This window comes from Pimephales promelas, chromosome 15, assembly GCF_988280905.1.
Source record: "Pimephales promelas chromosome 15, fPimPro1.hap1.1, whole genome shotgun sequence".
In the NCBI taxonomy this organism is placed as follows: domain Eukaryota; kingdom Metazoa; phylum Chordata; class Actinopteri; order Cypriniformes; family Leuciscidae; genus Pimephales; species Pimephales promelas.
The window spans coordinates 21,630,695-21,653,475 of NC_142783.1; the positions used below are offsets into that span (position 1 = coordinate 21,630,695).

Below are 22,781 nucleotides of genomic sequence, written 5' to 3' on the forward strand. Positions count from 1 at the left end.
ATAATAAAAAGAAATGAATGACAAGTGGCGTGAATTATTTTGGTGTCAAAGCAGTTCTTTTCATGTAGCTAACCATATTCAACGTATGATATTCAGGATGTTATTAAACAATGATTTTGGTGAAACACTTCCGCAGCGTTTCAGTGACCCCGCAATGCTGTTTCTGAGAGAAGAAAGTTGGTTGGTCAGAGAGAGGGAAACACGACACGTCGCTGTTCCGGAACAACCTTCAGCAGCTCCCCGACAGCATCCTTCAGCCTTCAGAGTAAGACGCTTCAAATCTACTTTCAAATTCGTTTTGCAATCATAATACTTTAACGCCATGGAACCGCCTCGACCGTGTTCCTAAAAAACAAATGTCTAAAAGTCGACGTTTTTTTTCGATGCAATTACAACGTCAAGCGTCTGCTGGTTTTATGCATAGAGAGAACTGCTCAGTGATTGCGAAGTAAAATACTGCAATAAAGCCTGAAGTCCATGATAAACTATAAAAAAATTGAAGCTTCAAACAACTCATTTCTTAGTTCTATACCAACTTAACTAATCAAATCTGGCCCTAATATCTTTAAAATGAAAAGTAAGACAACGCAGACAGGATCGGGAGGATGTGATCGAGGAAGTGCGAGTGGAATAATGTGACGTGTTAAATAATGACTGACCAAAAGGGGCTGAGCAATTGCTTCATCTTTTGATATCGTCTCCTTTGAGCAATAAACGCGCACTCGAGTCGAGTAAAGGTTGACGAGGCAGTCGTTTATCCACCCTGCTTGATAGTCAGTGGGAGGGAGGAGAGAGGGAGAGAGAGAGAGAGAGATGGTTCATTTAAAAGTGCGTGTACTACAGACGAAAGCGCCCGTGAACAGAGAAAATCGATCAGCTGACCTTCTGTCTTATTATTATTATTAATACAAATTAGCGTAACATCTCGACTGGACTGTATCTATGTTGCTGTTCTTCCCATGACAGAAAAAAACAGGATTATTTTTGTTGTGATATTGAAACGAACTGCATTTCATAGAGTTTATAGGATACTGTAGCACTATGTCGCTTTACGTTGAAGGTAAGAACATAAATTAATCCTTTTCTTTTAGTATTTATTAGTATTATAAAGTACTTTTAAGGTTGTGATGGTTCTCTCGATAGAACTTGATTAATTAGATGAAAGTGATGAACTGGATCTCACCGCACCATGTAAAAGCTGTCAGTTGAATTCTGATGAGAGTGAGAGCTGAATGGACCCTTCAGTCAATGTTGACTGCTAGACTGGAAAAGTTGCTCAAGAAATCTGGCTCTACTGAAATTGAAGGGTTTATGCAGGGCATTTTGTAAACTCTTGACCTTTCCAGACTGTCGGTCCATTCCTTGCTTTGGTTTTGCTGTTTGAGGTCTGGTTCTCTGACAGCTATTCATTTGGCTTGAAAGTGTCTAATTTAAAGAGATTTTACATTAAACATAATTATATGAGTTACTGAGTTAAATCTTCTCTGACTGTTTGTGTTCCACAGTGTTAAGAATGCGCAGTAGTCATTTAAATCTTGAAATTAAAAAGCTTTAGGATTTAACAAATATAATACTAAGAAACATGATGATGACTTACTTACAGTATAGGCTACCAAGAGTTTGAGGTCAATTAGATTTTTAAAAGTAGTCTCTTATTATCACTAATTATTATTAAGTTATTCTCACCAAGGCATCATTTATCTGATCAAAAACACTGTAAAAACAGTAATATTTTTACAATTGAAAATAACTATATATTTAAATATATATTGAAACATTTTATATCACTCTGATGGCACATGTCTTATACATTTTGAAGACTATTTTTGTGGAAACCATATTTTTTCAGGATTATTTGACAAATAGAACTTTTAAAAGAACAGGTTTGTTTTTGTTTTGTTTTTTTTTTTAATTATAAACTTTACTGGCAGTAACCCTGACGAAGGCATAAGCCGTAATGCGTAGGTGTATCTGTCACCAATTTTATGGACAAAAGCCATGATCTCATAAAGGCTTTTTAACTTTTGTATATACAATTTGAGTGCCTTGGAGTATTACTTTGATTTCGACTTTACTGGCAGTGTCAGAAGATTTGACTCCTGCTATGTGACTTCTCCTACGACGACAGTCAAATTGTCTTTGTTTTTTCAAGACAACCCATGACCAAAATCAATGTTGGAGATTTCTTTCTAGCCACCATTTCTATCTCGCATGTAAATGCAGCCCACTGTCACCAAACTGTCATTGATTGATGTAAAAAAGTTTTCTTGTGTGCGTCCATTTTTTTAACACATCTTCATTGTTGTACAGTATGTATGACCTTAATGATAAGTGAGATCTTATGGGACATGGATTGCATCATGATCATGTTTGTATAGTCTGACAACAATCATAAAAGACAATTATAAATCGCACTGTCTGCACCCGGCTTTAGACTTTTGGACCTCTGGAGGTACAGTGCATGGTTTCTTTGCTGTGAAGGTGAAATTAACTATTGATGTGTTGATACACTGATCTATATAGAATGACATGAATATAATGACATGTCATTATATAGATCAGTGGTTGGTACAATCATTTATAAATGGAAATTTTCAAGTTATCTGTTTTACTGTGTACCTTTACAAAATACTCCCAGAGTATTGGTAGTATCATACTTCCTGCATCACTCCATTGTCATTCTTTATAACATTACAGCTTATTTATTATCCTTTTTTAAATTGATTTGGTAAGTAGCTGTGTACATGAAATAATGTGCAGTCAGCCTGTCATTAATGCAAAATAATCCCTTCTCTGAGGTCCATTTTTCAAGCCTAATTTAAAAGTAAAAAGCTGTTTTCTATCCTTAAATTTTATTTACTTAAAATGTTTAATTTGATTTACAGACTGAAAAACGTTTTGTGCTGTTTTCTAACAGTTTGGACTTGAGTAAAGAGAGAAAAGCTGCACTTAACCTTTACTGGCATTTTGTTTTCATAGTTAGTCTGATATTGTGATGTATTATTATAGGATTGTCAACCAAATATTGATTAACACAGAGTTGCTGTATCATGGTATCGTGAGCCATGTATCGCATTGTCACAACCTGTGTTTTCATCATACAAAAGCACAAATACTAATTCTGAGAAATACAGAAATTGTCTCTTATTTAATGCTCTGGCTGACATTGTCACTTAAGAGGCTGTTGTAGATGTTAAATGTCACAAGCCATGCAATACGTGAGAAGATAATTATTGGGGGTTATGCACAACATCATTGTTTCTGAATCTGGACTGCTTCATAAAGATGAGCTTAACCAATATCAATATGCAGATTGATATTTAGAAGTTTTTTATTTTTTTCTTCTCACTAACATTTAGATATTTAAATCAAATAAAACGACAATAACTAGTCAGGCTCTCTCTAAGCAGATGCAATGATGCCTGTTTTAATGTTTGTTCATGTGACATTCAGCATTAAGCCTATTTTGGCACACTGGCAGACGAATGAATTAAATTGGATGGTCAAGCGGAATTCAGTCAGGTAGTCAGAAATATAATGTAGAAGGAAGCACACTTGAACATGACCGATATAAAAGCTGATGTCTAAAGGTAATCAGAGTTGAAAGGCCCAATAATAATAATGATAAAGGAAAGCAGTTAACCTGTTTCTCCTTCCCCCTGACGTCAAGCTCAGAATCTATTATTGAATAAACCTAGTCAAACAAAATGTGGTTTAACCTCTCTATTGTCCACTTTCTCTCAAGGATAAAGGGGTATATTTGTGGTAGAACAGGGAAGTCTTGAGTCACACCTTATAGTTCAGTCAGTGTCATTGCCAATGCAGGAAATTAATCCAGATTCATGATGCCCATTGATTAAACCCATTGATAATGTGTGCTTTACACTCTTTAAATGATAACAGACTGTATCTGTGGTTTCATGCCTTGCCTTCTGGTATTTTCATTTTGGGCCAAAAGTAAGGCAGTGGAATGTACAATTATCAGAAACATCTGCCAGCTTCCTTATCATATGGAGATACTGTACTATCACTGCAAATGATATTTATTAACAACTGTATTTAAAGTTTGAACACACCATCTATATTCTATAGTACGACTACTCATACATCATTAAAATGATGTGAAAAACTTTAACATTAAGGTGTATGGTTTCAATTGTAGGTCTGAGTAAAGAGGGATTACCAAGCAACCACTACAGGATGGCTCAGTTTCAGGAAGTAATGCGACAGCAGCTGGAGAGCTCTATGCATGTTGAGCTGGAGAAACTCTTAAGCACGGTCGAAGGTCCAGAAGCTGAGGTGAGATACAAGCTTAAAAAAAATTCAACACATTTTCAAAAATTCAGCGAACTTTGTTATGATTTTAAAAGAGTGATTTAGACACTACCATTAAGTTTTTAAAATGTTTTAAAAAAAGAAGTCTCTCATACTCACCAAGGCTGCATTTGTTTGATCAAAAATACTGTAAAAACAGTAATATTGTATAATAGTAGATATTAGAAAATATTATTACTTTAAATAACTGTTTTTATTTTAAAATGTAATTTATTCCTGTGATTCAGCATCATTACCCTTCAGTGTCACATGATTCTTCAGAAATCCTTCTAATATGCTGATTGCCACTCAAGAAACGTATGTTTTTATTATTATCAATGCTGTAAACATTTGTGCTGCTAAAATATTTTGTGAAAACCGTGATACATTTTTTTTTCTTCACGATAAAGATAGTAGTATTTGACTGATTATGTAATCTCAACATGTCAGACTAAGAGCCTATCTGCTCCATGTTAAATAAAACCTTTTTTTATTAGGCTACTGATATGACTTGAGTTTTTATCTCAAGCGAGTGCACTTTTAATTAAAAGTAAAAATCCTTTTTTTATAGTTTCACAGTTTTAGTGTGTTTAGAAATGACAAGGGAGCAAAGATGAGAAATGAAAGGAAACCTCTTTGGGTGCAATCTGAGTGCTGTAGCTAATGAATGACGTGCCAGGATGACGGGAGAGATTTCATTGCACTGCTGAGCTGATGTTTAATTAGTCTCACCGTGAGACTGGCTTCATCATTCATGATGCATCTTCTCTCTGGGATTTCTTCAGACCCTACACACTTCCTTCTGTTCATCTTTTACCCTTCTTTCATTTTTCTTTCTTTAGCTACACTGAAATTCTCAGTTAGTTGAGTTGATTTGATCATATAGTAAAACTCTGAGCTGTTTGGTGATCCACCCCAGTGTTTCGTCAGCACCATATGGTAATAATCAGACTTAGCCGTCCTCACCGTGACACATGCTGACTGCTTGTCACCCCTCCCTCTCCATAACACAGAGTCCAATAAACCCACCCAAACATTTACTGCCAAATGACATATTAAAATCCACACCCTGCTAGATCAAATAAAGTATGATAAGATAATGTGAAGATAAGTCATCAGTTTACAGTTGTAAACATTGTAGCTGCCTTTTAAGTAGGGATATCAAAAGCACTGGTACTTCAGTACCACATTGATTCTTGACAATCAATAAACCAGTAGTGTTTTCTGATTCACTGGAAGCAACTTTTGACTCTTACATACGTATTTGTAATGAAATGAAATGTATGTAAACATAGTAAAGTTAATGTAAACAGATGGGACGAAAATGGGATGTTTAAATATTAGACCTTCCAGGGAAATGCATTCTAATAGACCTATTGCTGTCTATCATTAATCAAACAGTAAAGTAAAGTGTTGACAATATAATTATTATTTATATATACTTCTGCTCAAAAGATTGGGGTTGGTAAGATTATTTTAATGTCTCTCATGCTCACCAAGGCTCCATTTGTAGAAAAAACAGTATGTTTTAAATTGTAATTAGTTCACATTATGTTTTCTATTTATAAATATATGTTTATGTTTGAAATATAAATATTTAAAATGTATTTCAAAATGTAAATGTTTACTATGTATGCAAGCAACGGCAGCGCAATGAAACCTACAATTGAGTTTAGCAATGCATGACATCACCCATTTAAAGAAGCGACCGGTAACGCCGACCACTACTTTTTCCTCCACAAAACCATCTAATGGAATAATTCAGAAAGATATTAAAATTTAATAAAATATTTACAACTGATGCGTGTTTGCACTATTGTTAAAAAAAACAAAAAAAAACCCATCTTGAATTAAAAAAAAAAGGTGATGCCGACGCCCCCTTGTAAATGCACCTTAACTGTTTCTTCTCTGCAGTCAAAACTTCATTATCTTCTTACAAGGTTTATGTATCAAATTTACACTTTGATTAAAATACAGAGCTATGGAAGTAACTTTAAATTCTCAGCAGGCACAAGGAGTTTTATGGATTTTCATCAAACAGGTTTTATTTATAATGATGTGCTCAGTGAGAGGCCTGAGGACCCAGCAATCTTTCGCAGCAGGGTGGTAATTGTTTCAGAAGTTCTAATTGTCGGATTGTACAGAACATGATAAGAGAGGGTTTTTTTATATACTTTTTGTTGTTGTTTTGTTTTTGTTTTTTTTTTTAAAGAAAAAATGCTGATGTCTTTAAATTTAAAGGCAAATATAGAGGTTTAAGTACTAATGATTGAAAAATCCATATTGACTCGCCACTATTCTTAAAATATCTCTGTGTCTAATGTCAATAAAGGTTATGACCTGGTTATGGAGGTTAATTGGAAAGGTCTATAGTGGCATCATCTGCTAAAATAGGTTGAGTTGTAAGTATTTGTTTCTCAGAAGGAGAAAACAGGAAGGACAGTCCTCAATAACTTTTCTTTTTTGCTTGCTCTCTTCCCCAGGTGTCTAAGAAGGATTTTGAAGGCTTTAGGAAGATATTCCACCGATTTCTGCAGGTGAAGGGACCTTCAGTAGAATGGCCAAAAATCAACAGGCCCCCTGAAGACTCGGTAAGATAAGCAATTGATTGATTTCACAAGCATATTTCTTACACTTGCTTGGATTCCTAATTTAGCCCACATTTGGTTACTTTGATTGCAGACATAAGCTGAATATGCAAAGAAAGTCAAAAACTATAAGACCGAGAGGTGAACGGCACTCAGAGCCTCTGCTTTAAGTTTCACGTGTGGCCATTAGTATCATCACAGGCTCAGGAAATTAGCCATCTGTGATTAAAAGCTTCCCACATTCCAGCATTAATTAATTTGTATGCCATTCATACACTTAAGTACATAAGTATCCAAAGACTTTGGGTCCAGTTAGAGTTACAGTATATTAGCCTGTAGATAGACATAGTGTGAATAATTGTGTGTTTACAATAAAGGAAAATTATATATAAAGTTAGAAAACTATATATAAAGCTTCGTCAGTAGCGGAGTGGCAATCGGGAGAGTCGGGAGTTTTCCCGGTGGGCCGGTAACGTTAGTGTTACGAGGCCGCAAGGGCCGGCCCGGTCTGATAAAATGTATTTATTGGAAGTTCGCCATGGCCCAAGCTAAGGGAAGAAAACAATTTTTTTTTTAACATTTTTTATAACGGAGCATATATTTGCACTAAATGCCGGTCTTTATAGCAAAACGACACCCGTCATAAAACAGCTTCAGTGGCGTAGGTCGTAGGGCGTGAAGTGTTTGAATGCAGCTTTTTGATCCGCTGAACGCGAGTTCGAATCCGCCTTGCCGAACTCTCTCTTCTCCCTTTTCCCAACACAGATATGTAAAGATGTAAAATGTAAAACCTAATTTTATATTTTATGTTATATTTTGCCAACGAACTAAAATTGAAACCATATGGCGTTGCGCCATTATAAGAACTGACATTAGAATAGCATCCAGTTTGTTCTGCGTGATTACTTTGCTCTCGCGATCATCTGGTGTTTTCTCCTAAATAAAAGCTCAAGGGTTTATTTCTTGCAAGTGAAGAAATTAGGACAAAAGTATTTTAATTTTCCTATATTATAGTGTAATGTAGGTTAAAATATACTTTTGAAATACTCATTTTCATTTACACATTTATAGGCTATAAATGGATTTTACAGTACGTCATAGGAATAATTATAAATCATTATTACATTATTATAATAATTGTTTGGCATCCTAAAACACCATTGATAATGTAATGCAAACTGAGACTCTCATAACTAAAAAAATATTTGAGCCCTCTTTATTGTCCTGGTACAAATTAATGTTTTTTCTTTGTTCAACGAGCAGTTCATGGGTCTTAATTTCGATCTCTCAGAGAGCATGAGATTGATGCATTATAACCTTAAAATGTCCAAAATTTTCTTGCGGGGGACCATGCCCCCGAACCCCCCTAGAGGCACAGAGTCCATGCTACTTTTAGAAAGTACTATGGGAAAGAACGACCGCATTTATGAACTTTACTCCAGCATACTAGTACAACAAAGTTCCCTTTAAATCAGCAAAACTGTAAATGCTATTGGCTAATCGTGCCGGCGACGAGGGCCGTGGGTCTACGAAATTTCCCGTTTTTTTGTGTTTGTGGGCAAGGGAGAGGGTGTAAGAAAGACAAACAGTGAACAAAATTGTCTCCTAATTTGATTTGGCGGTGTGTGTTTGTGTTTCACATAAAGAATCCAGTGTCGGTCTGCTTTCCTCTGGGTCTGTGATGATTATGCAATGCTCTGTAAGAGCCAGAAACCCACACACAAGTCTTTTAGCTCCAAAAGGAATCACATGCAGGGTGTACTTTGAAACTGCTTGTGAAATGCTATAGTCTGCAGCGTATAGCAAGGTTATCTGAACAGGATATTAAATGCATCACTCCAAAAGAGTTCGAGTTATACTACTCGTGCAACTGTATTTAAATAGGGAAAACGTGAAGGTGTTTGTTCGCTTCTCTGCTTAGCCCATATTGAATGAATTGGGCTAGTTAAGTGCTATCAAAGTGTCTCGCGCTCCAAAGTGATCGGGTGCACACACTGAGACGACAGAGGTATGCATCAACTCGTCTTAGTTAAGGGAATAACATTTTAATATGAAAAAAAAAACGGTGGAGTATCCCTTTAATGCTAAATCCTGAAGTATCCCTTTAAGGATATTTGGAGAAGGTGAGGTTATTGTTGGAGAAATTCCTGCTATATGTTTGGTTTGGGATGGGAGGAGATAGGACCTGAGGGATAGGCTCTATGTACTGCAGTATTTTCTGTCATTGCGACTTGAGAGTGTGTCATTTGTTGTATGTCCTTATGAAAAATGTCTTTGAAAAATGTCCTTATGTCTTTGAACAAAAGTAAAACGTATTCTCCGCTAAACATCTGCTGGGTGTATAAAGGCTAACAAATTGTTGCCAGAACTTGCCACATACCCTCTGGAACCTGCAACATAATGCCTTATGTTTGCTGTAATAATGACCAACGTCTTCCCATTAGATATATTATCCCCAAGATAAGTTGCTGATTGACTTGTTTGTGGTGTAAAAACATCAAGTCACTGGAACTTTGACCCAGACATTTTTACCCTCATTTTATGTTGATTTCATCATGATATTTCGCACCCAAACTCAGTTCAAAAACCTGATTAGCTCAACTGTTGCATTTTAATGCACATTTTAAATTTAAAGCTACAGTCTGTAGTTTTTCCTCTTTGTCGCCATCTCTTTGTTGTCTTTTCTTTCTGAATGAGTCTAGTTCAAGTCTTCCTGCCTTAATTCACCAAAGTAATTACTCCAATCTGTATGCAGTGCGTTTTTAAATCTGATCTTAAGGTAATGTTTGTCATCAAATGCCTTATTACTTCTGTGAATCTTTAAGCACTGTAGTTGTTCATCAGCCTCTCTTTCTGCAAGATGGAGAAGCTCTTCTAATGTGCTTACGATGCAAACACTTTCTGACTGAGCAAATTACATTCTGGTATTGTGATGCTGTGGGAGTTGTGTGAGGTTTTTTATCCTGTGTGATGTGTGAACCGGTTTTAGGTTTAGAGCAAATGGAATGTGGCTGACACAGAAACAACAATTCAACAATCTGACCAACTCAACCACTGATCTATATACACGGCTCATGACGTCAAAGTGAATCCACCTCGCCCACATTGGTATTCCCTACCCTAGTATTCTCACATTCTAGTGAATAATCATCTGATTTTAATGAGAAAACTACGTAATGAGTCAGTGTTTTTATGTCTGAAGTAAACATCATAAACATTTGAATGGTTATTTGGGTAACACTTTACAATAAGGTTCATTAGTTAACATTATTTAAGGTATTAACTAACATGAACTGACAATGAGCAATACATTTGTTACAGTATTTATTAATATTAGTTAATATAATTCCAGCTGTTCATTGTTCATGTTAGTTCACAGTGCATTAACTAATGTTAACAAACACAACCTTTGATTTTAATAATGTATTAGTAAATGTTGAAATTAACATTGACTAAGATTAATTAATGCTGTATAAGTATTGTTCATTCTTAGTTCATGTTAACTAAGGTATTTAACTAATGTTAACTAATGAACCTTATTGTGAAGTGCCGTTATTTGTTTAAAGTTAGGAATTTCCCCTGCTTATTAAAAGTTACATTAATCTTCATTATAGTTGCGGATGTCGATCAGCTGATCTGATCGACAAGACACCTCAAGATTTGTTTTACAAATTTCAAAATGATTCTTCTGAAATCTAAATATGCTTTATAAGGCAGGTGCATACAACTTAATTCACCATGTACAGTTATTCACTGTGCTTATGTAATTATGTTGTGTTATGTTTTTATTAATACAAAAATTGTTAATTATTCAACAGTGTTTTCAATAACGGGATGTATATTGAATCAGTAAAGATAAAGACTTAACAAGGCTATACAAATTACACTTAATTGATATGCAAACTGTCTTGCTTGTAAAAAGCCATAGAATTTGAGCTGACCTGTGGCTTTTTAACAAGTTCTCTAAGAGTCTAAAAGAGACGTTGGTCAACAAAAAAGCTAAAAATAATAATATATCCGCTTCACAGCATGTTCTGAGAAATAAAGCTGAATTCGTATGGATTTAAAGACATGAAGCTTTATCTCACTCTTTCTTCATTTAAGCTTTATTTCACTCCTTGGCAATGTAGAGAAATCCAGTCATTTTGTAGATCAGTGGATTCAACCTGTGCACCTGGTTTAATGTAAAGGATTCCTACCCTTGTTTTGAAGCTCATGTCTCTCATATTTTCTTTTCTTTATCAAAGTTAGGAATCCCTGTTGTTTTCTTTATAACTGGTTAGTTAATTAAGTCAGACAGGTTTCTGGATTTGGGTTTAGTCATGTGCCTTTAGTTGGCACAATTATTCCACCTCAGTTGTATTAAGTAGTCTGCACTAAGAATATAGTGTGTGTGTGTGTGTGTTTATCTTGTATTTCGGTCTCAAAAGGAAGGATTTAAATGCTGATTACTACCGTAATCTGAGCACACACTTGAAAAATAAGACTTAAGCCACATCACCACAATAATTACAATGCCTGATCAGAGGTTAAGGACATTGGGTGTTATTCATGAAACATGAGCAGAACAATTTTCGGTCTAAATCGTAAATCTGTATATTAACATTTGCGCACAAACCTCCCCCCAAAGTTCAGAAATATCATGGATGTATCTCATCGCCTTTTTTTTCTTTTCTTCATGTTTGTGTTTATTTGTTTTTTTCTTGTCATAATAACAGAAACTGGGGCTTTGTGTGCTAAAAATTAGCGTGTTTGTGTGTTGATATTTTATTGGTATCTGACTCATCAGTGATGCCTCATGACATAGCTCTATGGCCCTCAAGAGGAATGAAGAAAATGGAATATTTTTTTTTCCTTTCAAAAACACACCCATCATTCTTTCTCTTCTCGCCTTCCTGTTTCCCACTTGCCATATCGATCTAGCAGTTGGACTGTTTATTTCGTTAAACATGGCCATTTGTTCCTGTCTCTATGAGAAATGTTGTGCTTGCACAATGTGTGTGATGGTTGTTTGATGTGCTTGTAAGTTGATCCTAGTGATTCTTGAAAATTGACCGCAGGCATGATCATAACAGCTCACTAACCTCAACAGTTGACCTCTGCTTTTGATTTTCCGTAGAAGAATCCAATGAGGCAACCAACAACCAATAGCAACAGCATCTGGATGAAATTTTGAAACTTGTAACTCCAGTCCTTAAAATATAAACCTCCAGATGCTGAAAAAATTTAAGTACAATCATACACAAAAGTTTACATACCCTTTGCAGAATCTGCAAAATCTTTTTTTTAGTACTGTCCTTAAAAAGATATTTTACATAAAAGATTTACATATAGTTCACAAGACAAAAAAAGCAGAATTTATAGAAGTGAACCTTTATAGAACCTTTTTAAAAAATTGTATGCCCTTTACATACCCTTAGAGGGCATAGCTATCAACCCTCCCGTTTTTTTCCGGGTTTCTCACGTATTTTAGCTCTTTTCCCGCTGTCTTCCCATTTTATATTTTCCCGTAAAATATTCTTTATTTTTATGCTCTGACTGTGTGAGACATACAAGCTCGGACAGATTCAGTTTGAAGTCGTTCATCCTCGGGCGCGGTCACTAAAAAAGTTGTACACAGCCATGCGAAATGAGGTCTTGCTGGTGTTGTGCCGAATTTCGACCCCCGCCAAATTATTACCCCCCTAGTATTGGTAGGTTTAGGATTAGTTGTGGGGGAGGGGTTAAGATTAGGGGCGGGGTTGGGATTAGGCAATCAGGTACTGACTTCAACGAGGGGGTAATAATTTGGCAGGGGGTCGAAATTAGGCACAACACCGGTCTTGCGCACCCAACGCGTCATTTTTGCCGCGCTCGTGCGGACACGTCGAGTATACGCCTTATTCACGGCAGCGCCATCTTTGATTTTTAATGAGAATGAAAGCGAGGCTGTGAGGGATAGACTTGCATCTCTTCAATGGGCTGTACTGTTATTTAATGTGTTTTTGGATTGTTTTGCTCATGAAACACTGGAAAAATATCTTTCAAAGAAATGTCAGTTGACCAAAAACTCCCGACAATGTAAGCTGTGGAAAATTGTAAGTAATCTAGCCACTTTATTCAGCTTTTTACGGCGGATGACATTGGAAACACGGTAAGTCTATCCCTCACAGTCTCACTTTCATACCTGTCATGGTGCTGCTCTGAATAAGGTTTATAAAGGCTTTACTCCATGTCAGCGCGCGCTCTGATCGGTAAAGATCCACAGACCTCTCAAAATCATCTCCTTCACTCAGCCTCCGAAGCACCACTAACTCCCCCTCCATTTCCCCAAAGCCCGTCGGTTTCCCTCATAAGCTGATATTAGAGTATTTAAACATTCTCTATGATATTTTTTTTAAATGACACAGTGTCTCTTTTTCTCACACATATGTAGGCTAGTTATAAACTCTTTAGACTTTTAATGGTTAGTGCTATATTTTTTAAATTTGAGGGTAAGAATTGTGTAAAAGAAAAAAAATCCCTTATTTTGGGGAAATCTCACTTATTTTCAATGTTCAATGTTGACAGCTATGTTAAAGGGTTAGTTCACCCAAAAAAAAAAATTATGTCATTAATGAAAAAAAAAACATCCCATATGTGGCAATTCTATGGGCGAAATTGACTTGATGCTAGAGGTCAAAGGAGAATAGGCCGACTGATTTGAGCTGATACAAGAGCAACTTTGACTGAAATAACCACTCGTTACCACCACTGGTTTCTTGAACACGACACATAATATTAAGAAAGGGTACGTAAACTTTTGAACGGGTTCATTTTTATAAAATCAGCTATTTTTTGTTTTGAGGCTATGTAAACATATTTATTCAGGACAGTTCTAAATAAAAAAAAAACATGCATTTTGTATTCTTATTTTGTTAAAATAATTAACATTTTTGCAGATTCTGCAAGGGGTGTGTAAACTTTTGATCACGACTGTATGCCCTGACAAACAGTTGTTTCTCTTTCTTGTCTTTGTTTCAGATCCAGCCATACGATAAGATTAAGGTGAAGGGTATACCAGACAACATAGCGGACAGTCTGAATAAGCTGGTGGTTGTGAAGCTGAATGGAGGACTGGGAACCAGCATGGGCTGCAAAGGGCCCAAGAGCCTGATTAGTGTCCGTAACGAGAATACCTTCCTGGATCTGACTGTCCAACAGATCGAGGTTTGTCACATGACACTGGCAGTTACTCTGTATAGTTTAATCCATGGAGGTCTATAATATCTTCCCATTCATCTCAATGACAGTTTTTCAGCAGCTAAAGTGGCCATGCTAACAAGTCAAACATCAACCCTTGGTTTAAACGTGTCTAGTTTATTTGTTTCCATGAAATAGAAAATTTCCTCTCTACTGTGTATAATTTGCATTTTATTATGTAATCAGCTTTTGGTAAAAAAAAAAAAAAAAAATACATTACTGCAATTCTCACATTCATTGCACATTTTGCAAGATGATGTCTTTCTAATATCCTTCAGTGTTTTTTTTTTTATCTGTAGAGGACACACATTCAAGTATTGTCTCTTGTAAATGTATTTAAAATAGGAGAGATTCTCCGATTTGAATCCAAAGAAATATAAATCACTCCAGCTGTGGAAAAAGCAGCAGCTGTCTGAGAGATTTGAAAGTGAGCAAATAGACCTCCACCCATAAGTTTTAAATCACAAACACATGTTCCTCTGGCTTTCCCTTCTCTTGCTCTCCTCATCTACAGCTGTAAAACACAGGCACATTCCTTAATTTATACAGAGCAAGCATTTTACACCAGGAGCAACAGGCTCTGTGCTGGTTATTTTTCTCAGTGCCATGGACTGTAGGTAGTGTGCATGAAAGAGAACTTAGGGTGAAAACGAAACAGAAAGGGCTGTGTTCTGGGCAAGAGGGAAAAAGATAGGGGCAGAATACTGAGCCCTGTGGGACGCCCTCGCTGAAGAACACTCAGCCCAGTGTCTCTTCGGCAGACCATTTACCTGCCTCATGTCGTCAGATATCCTGCTCACTGAATAAGGCCTATTAGTACATGTAAATAGGTAATCTGTCCTTCTTCTCCCACATAAATACAGCCTGTCGTTTCTGTTCTTGGCAGGCCTTTAGCAAGCCCTTAGGCCAGTTTATACCATTTGGATTCTCTTTGGCTTGGACTTCATTACAGGAAACTGACCTAAAATCTGTCAACACATCGAACAGTGTCTGAAAGAAGATGATGCATATTTTTTTTTACAAACTTTGTAGTTATTAGGACAGGTACCATAAATACAGGGAAATTGTTTGTGGGTAATTCTTCAATTAGATGAAGATGACATGACTGTAAAAAAAAATTAAACTTTTAATATGTGACTGAACTTTCACAAGATAGTTTATGTATGTTTGTGCTATGTTGAAAGCTATCAGCATTCATTTGGACACGTGTCTTTTTAGTAAAGCGTTTCTGTTAATTTATCTGAATATTTTAAAGTCAGCGTGAAACGGAAGTTGAGATTTGACATTTGTCAAAATTTGTCATTTGTCAAAAATGTATTTTTTTTTCTTGCTGTGACGTATATCCGTGTATATCAAGTATGGCTGAACTCTCGCAGTTTAACTTTACAGGTTTGGGGGTATCTAAATCTTGCACCCAGCCGCAGCAAAATTTTCATAAGCTTCTAATGACTTAAATCTTCTGAACTCTTGCATTGTAATGTCTTGGGCAGTAACGTTAGGCACTGATACCATAAACCAGGTAATTGATTATGTCGGGGTATGTGAAAGGTGGTAGTGCTTTGGGTCTCTCGTCCATTCTGTAGCAGGTCATAGAGGTCCATATGCTCTGTTGATGCCAATGCAGCTTGGTGTTGTTATTAAGTCTCTCCTGATAGAGCCCCTTTCCTTTTGCTTCCCCCTTCTTCATTTATTCCCAAGAAACTGTGCCTTATCGCAAAAATGCAAATAAATATCAAGCTGCTCTCTCTCTCTGTCTCATGGTCGAAGTAACCATGACAACAGATAGTGTATCCTTCCAAGATGGCGAATCCTTCCCACAATGCAATGCGGAGTGATACGCATGACGTCCCATTCTCATTCTCAATAAATATTTTTGAGTCTTTATTTTCTTTTATTTGCTTACTCAAGTTCTTGTTAAAACTATCCCAACTAAAACGGAATGTTTTATGTACAGAATGTAATAAACCTGCTAAAGTGTCTCAGACACTTTGAACTTCTCAAATCAGTGATTCAACCGGAAATAGTATCAATGAGAGACATTGTGGGATTACAGTCATTGTTAGCTTGTTTACAATGTTAATAGATAAAACATGAATTAACTTGCTTGATAATGTTTTTTAGTAAGTCCTTTCTTTTTCTTTGGTCTCTTCAGCACTTGAATAAAACGTATAACGCAGATGTTCCACTGGTGCTAATGAACTCTTTCAATACGGATGAAGACACCAAGAAGATCTTGCAGAAATACACGCACCACAGGGTCAAGATACACACTTTCAACCAGAGCAGGTATTACTTTAAACTTTAAAGTTACCTACGCAATGTTAGAGTATCAGATTTCAATAAAACACATCGTCAGATTAACTGAAAGGACAAATATTTTAAAGGATTATCGCTGCTTCCATAGACATCCATGTATATTTACTGTACATATGTTTTTGCTAGAACTTATGTGTATTTAAATGTTATTTTAACATAAAATAACCATTATATGATTGAAAACCCTAAACAGTCAGTCTCTGGTTCAGCTAAAGCGCAAACGCAGATTTAAATTTATTTAGGAGTTGACCACATGACACACTGAACGTTCTAATCGCACTAGCGTGATCATACCCTTCAAAGGGTTAACCAAATGTAAAAATATACGTTTTTGTCTTTTGGAAGCTGTATTCAAATCCTTTGGCAATAAACTTTGGGGCTTGTGCTCCCTCGGTTTGAATGGGCATGCAACTGCATTTATTCATAATTTTTTATATCTAGGAAAGGATTTATCTGACTTCTCATAGCAATTATTCTGAGTATAGCTATTTAAACACAGAAACGACAGATATATACACAGGAATAATGTGATGTATTTAGTTTGAGCACAAAAACTCAGCAGATGACATCACATTAACACACTCATCTAACAAAAACGCATTTTGTCATTCAGGTTTTAGCGCAGGGTGAAAAAAGCTGCATTTCTACACGTTCATAATGCATGCTGCTGACCCTTAGCCTGCTAACACTTTAAACGTTTTGTAAAAACAAGTTAAAGATTGATGATGTTTCTAAGCAATAATAGAGATACGGTAATATTTAATGGACTTGTCAGATTTGAAATTTATCTCAAAGCTAACAAGAGACACTCGTGGGGAACGGTTACATATACTATTTAGAATACAGTGCTAAATAGTATGAGTAGAATAAAGACAGCACATACTCAGTCTCGGTTGAAGCTGAAGCTTGTGGAAGAGACAATGTGATAAAAGGAAGAGGAGGAAGATGAAGGCTGCATAAAACGTCAGATGTTTTCCCTGGCTTCATTTGACCTGAATAAGCCTGAAATGCGGGAGCTAGAGAACATTTTAGAGCCCCTCTGAAAAAACATTTGCATAAGCAAAGCATGTATTTTTTGTGCTTATAATCATAAACAAGGCTTGTTTTTTCTGTCTGTAAATAGGAAACACTTTTTGACACTATGTGTGTGTTTGCATCTATTTTAACTGTCCATTTGATCTATTTTATGACTTGTAGTTTTTAGTGATGTGTGATGCAGAAATAAAGTTTTTACATGATAGTAATGATCATTTTCATATTATGGACTACTGTTTTAGTATTATTTGTATATTATTATAGTATTTATTAATATTTAGAATTATCTTTTATTTTTGTTTTAATTTGACTTAATTTTAGTAGTTTTGCTGTGTGCTTTTGTCATTTCTTCTATATATATTTGGCTTTAAATATATTTTTATTTCAGTTTTAGTAATTTTAGTAACTTTTTGGTTTTAGTTAACAAAAACAACATAGAAGATAACAAATCCGATGCTCAGTAATATAAATCTATATTAGAAATTCAGACTTCTTTCACTGAATTTTCCAGGTATCCACGGATAAATAAGGAGTCTTTGTTGCCGGTTGCTACGGACATGGGTATGACAGGAGAGAATGCAGATGTGTGGTATCCACCTGGTCATGGTGACATTTATGCCAGCTTTTATAACTCGGGTCTTTTGGAGCAGCTCATCGCTGAAGGGAAGGAGTATATTTTTGTCTCCAACATCGATAACCTGGGCGCAACTGTAGACTTGTGTATATTAAATCACCTGGTGAGCCAGCCAAATGGCAAACGCTGTGAGTTTATCATGGAGGTCACAGACAAGACCAGAGCAGATGTGAAGGTGAGAGAATATTACTTGAGTGATATCATACAGTAGTACAAAAAAAAAACAGTGTGACTTGTGTAACAAGAAATTCTTAGAACAGATACATATAAGCAATTCAATAATTTGCATTTACTTCCGTAGGATTTTCCTTTTACATTCATTGGCTTGGGTAAAAGATTTGTTAATGCGTGTATAAATATATAAGTGAGGTTTGTTTGTGGGGAACAAGGCTTTTGTTGTATTTTCTTTTAATGTTTCATTTTTTTTGTTGTCTAGGGAGGTACGCTCATTCAGTATGATGGTAAGCTTCGGTTACTGGAGATCGCCCAGGTTCCCAAGGCTCATGTTGATGAATTCAAATCAGTGACCAAGTTTAAGATCTTCAACACCAACAACCTGTGGATCTCCCTATTTGCCATACAGAGACTACAGGAACAGAATGCCATGGAAATGGAAATCATAGTAAACCCTAAGGTAGGAAAATTCTAACTGTAAATACTTTCAGAAACCGCAGCTTGTGTGGAAAATCAGGATGTTACATCTACATGTTATACTGAATCTACATGGACACTTTCCGTTTCAGTCGGAATTAAAGCATTTTGATTAATGAATCTGAACATAATGTTTACATTAACGCTAAATAACCGGTAGGTGTGCACGTGCATTGGATTTTATTTATTTGTTGTTGACATGTTAGAAAAGAAAACACCCCCATTCGCACTTAGTGCTTTACACCTGATGAAATAAGTGCGGCAAAACTGATTAAATGAACGCGGCAAAAAAAAATTTGGTCGAATCAGAACTTATTGACCAATTAATCGACTGGAACAGTACAGCCCTATATTTTTCTATTCTTTACACAAGCATTTTAACAAGCTAGCTAATATTGTGGAGACCGTATTTGAGTGTATGTTTTGAACCATACCCATTATCTGATTTGAGCAGATACAGATTCAGTGTGACCAGGGGATTTACATTTACATTTATTTATTTAGCTGATGCTTTTATCCAAAGCAACTTACAATTGCTATAAATGTCAGAGGTTGCACACCTCTGGAGTAACTAGGGGTTAAGTGTCTTGTTCAGAGACACATTGGTGTCTGCGTCTGGTTATGACACAGTATAATGCATAATTCATGCATAAGTTTTATTTTTCACAAAGTAATTTTTTTAATGAAAATGTCATAACTGGAGTGACAACTGGTGATGTACTGAATGCTCGACTTCTCCACTCATTTAGTCCCCACCCTACAGTTTTTCAATAATTCATTTAAGGTTTAAAAATAATTTCAGGTCCAATTTTATACACAGTGGGGTATTAGACTTCACTGAATATTTGAGGGGGATTTTATGTTTTGTTTTTTAACCTGCATATATATATATATAATGTTTTAATATTTTGATAAATGTATTATTATTTTTATTAAATTTAAGTTTAACCTAATTTATGGCGACTGTGTGATGTACAAATAATTCATTTCTTTGACATTAAGAGAATTACAAAACTGTTGTTTAAAATCCTTCTCTTTCTCTCTCTCAGACTATAGACGGGGGTTTGAATGTCATTCAGCTAGAGACTGCGGTGGGTGCAGCCATCAAGTGCTTTGATAACGCCTTGGGTATTAACGTGCCTCGCAGCCGCTTCCTGCCTGTCAAAACTACATCTGACCTCCTACTGGTTATGTCCAATCTGTACAGCCTGGAGGCAGGATCTCTGACCATGAGCGAAAGGCGCGAGTTTCCCACAACTCCTCATGTCAAACTAGGCAGCTCTTTTACCAAGGTACCACATTTAATGAAGCATTCACAACAAATGATCCATTCAAAACACATGGGGCCCTATTTTAACGATCTGAAATGCAAGTACCAAGCGCGAAGAGCAAGTAACTTTGTGGGCGGGTCTTGGGCTCTGTTGCTATTTTAACGATCTGAAACGCAATTATCAAGCACAAAGAGCAAGTAACTTGGTGGGTGGGTCTTGGGCGCTGTTGCTATTTTACCGGCGGGATAAATTATTCTTGCGCCCGATGCAAGTTTAAAAGGGGCTGGTCTGAAATTGCTTCATTATTCATAGGTTTCATCAGAGCATCATCAAACATACCCTTTAAGAACAGGTGCGTTTGTCGCTTGGCGGATTGTTATTATTAAGGTGGATTTACCAGGTTTGCGCCAGGAGCGGTTCACAGCCGAGGAGACCGACGTTTTTATCAGGGCAGTCAAAGACCGAGAAGTGACGTTGTATGGGGATGGGAGAAACCCACCCGGTTAAACAGTTGTGGAAGGAAATAGCCACAATTGTTTCATCAGCTGGCATCCCCAGGACATCGCACTCATGGTGTTCCTCTCACACATTACCAAGTCTGCGAGGCAGAAACCCACTAAGATTTGAAAACAAGGACATCCTCCTGATCTCAGCTATTGTTTCAGAACAATCATTCTCAACTAATACTTGGCAAGGCTTGATGCAGTTCTCTCGTCTTTCAGGTTCAGGAATATATCTCACGATTCGAGAGCATTCCAGACATGCTAGAGCTGGATCACCTGACGGTGTCTGGTGATGTGACCTTCGGAAAGCACGTCTCATTGAAGGTAATAGTAATATATATATATATATATATATATATATATATATATATATATCCTTATATATCCTTATATATATATATATATATATATATATATATATATATATATATATATAAGGTGTTCCTTATATATATATAAGGAACACCTTGAATTCTGCAATCAGATGTTTTTGCAGGATTTTGATTATTCCTCTGTCCTCTCCAGGGAACAGTCATTATCATAGCCAACCATGGAGACCGAATCGACATTCCGGCTGGCTCTATGCTGGAAAACAAAATAGTGTCTGGAAACCTTCGGATCCTGGACCACTGAAGCCTTTGTGTCATGTGACCTGGATGCAGAATCACGTGACTGATCCACACCTGCCACTGTCCTCATAATTATAACCAACCACAGAGACAGAATCAACATTCCGGCCAGTTCCATGATGGAAAATAAAAGGCAGCACTTCTGTGACATGACCCGGATGCCAAATCACATAACCAACCCACACCTGCCACTCTCAGAGCCTCCATCATTGGTGCTGAACGCAGCACACACCGCCACAGACACCATACAACTTCCACATCATTCCAAAAACATTAGTTTTGTAGTAGTATGTGTGTGTTTTTCCTTTAGTGGTTTTCAAATTTAATGTGTAACAAGTCTTTTAATTGTGTTTTGTTTGCGTTTTTTACTCTGAGAATTCAGTATTTCTCTCGTTGTATCTATGGCATCGCAAACTGACCCGGGATCGACTTCCTCTGTTCTACTTGCTCGAAAATGTGAAATAAAGTGCAAAGCAATAAGTGTTCTGCGACAGTGAAGGATGATGTTTCCATCTTTGTGTTCTAGAATCTGTTCTAGATCCTGAAATATCTATGTCTACTAAATAAATAAAGTGCAATATGTAACAGAACACTAGCAGTGAATATATCTCCATTTCTGCTCAAGGTGGATTTCACAGAATCTCCCTGAAAATTAAACACACATGCTTGTTTTCGGCAGTAAATAATGAACTGTAATAAGGAAGCGAGGGAACAGGTATGTGCACAAGGAAGGGAAAGAAAGTAAAAAGAGTGTCTTAACATTGCAGCAGTGTTTAAGGGCTCTACACAAGGCCTCCCAGACTCCCTGGAGGCAGGAGGTTATTGTGTTCCACTGGTCCGTTAATGTGAAAGCAGCCAAGCATTAAACCTGCTTTTAATAACCTGCACACGGACCAGGAAACACACACACACACACACACATTGGTGATTTACGATCAAAGAGATCCTTAAATTGTATGTATAGTAAGAAACATGGGTATTCATTTTGAGATTTGCTATAGATACATTAAACAGTGCTATTAAACGATTGGTGTTTTTAAAGATTAACATTAAGGGAGCGTTCGATGATGGCAAAGGTCATTAAATTGTAAAAATAAGGAAATGAGTACATGTCCAACATTCAATTTGAAAAAATTCACTTTCATCTGTGTTATGAGTGTTTTGGATTAAAATCAGTTCCTGTCACATTAACAGAACCACATGGGGATGAAATGTTATTTTGGCGAACACTGTATTACTGTTGCAATATGCGCTTGTTTGAAGCAAAAACAGGATATAGGTCTTACAGATCGTGCTCTGATATGATAACCGCACAGCTGCTTTCCAGAGTCTGGTTAGTAGTTAGCAGAGGTTTCAACCAGAAAAGTCCCATGAATCCTTTTCACAAGAGTGCATGAGGCAAATTACCTCATTCAATAAATGAATCTTCTAATCAAATAGCCTCTATTTAGAAGCGTGAATCTTTACTGGCCTTACAATTCAAGTGCATTCTCAATGTATCACATTGAATTTTGTCCTTTTTATCATATAGGGTTTAGTGTTTCAGTAGTCATTAATAATAGAAATGAATATAACGATTCTCAATACTAATTTCTATAATAAAGATGAACCATGAATAA

The 22,781-nt window shown here is 36.4% G+C and overlaps 1 protein-coding gene across 2 annotated transcripts; it reads left to right on the top strand.

Annotated features, from left to right (window-relative positions):
* Positions 1-121: 121 nt before the first annotated feature.
* On the top strand, positions 122-21,752 carry ugp2b (UDP-glucose pyrophosphorylase 2b). 2 transcript variants are annotated; one of them, XM_039653640.2, is made up of 10 exons: positions 122-265; positions 4,163-4,299; positions 6,798-6,905; positions 13,905-14,090; positions 16,276-16,409; positions 17,986-18,283; positions 18,545-18,742; positions 19,809-20,051; positions 20,753-20,857; positions 21,059-21,752. In XM_039653640.2, exons 2-10 carry the CDS (start codon positions 4,201-4,203, stop codon positions 21,164-21,166), a joined length of 1,479 nt encoding a protein of 492 aa, XP_039509574.2. In that variant the 5' UTR covers positions 122-265; positions 4,163-4,200; the 3' UTR covers positions 21,167-21,752. The 2 variants fall into 2 exon arrangements, with proteins under 2 accessions (XP_039509574.2, XP_039509524.2); XM_039653590.2 differs by lacking the exon at positions 122-265 and adding an exon at positions 774-1,060.
* Positions 21,753-22,781: the final 1,029 nt, after the last annotated feature.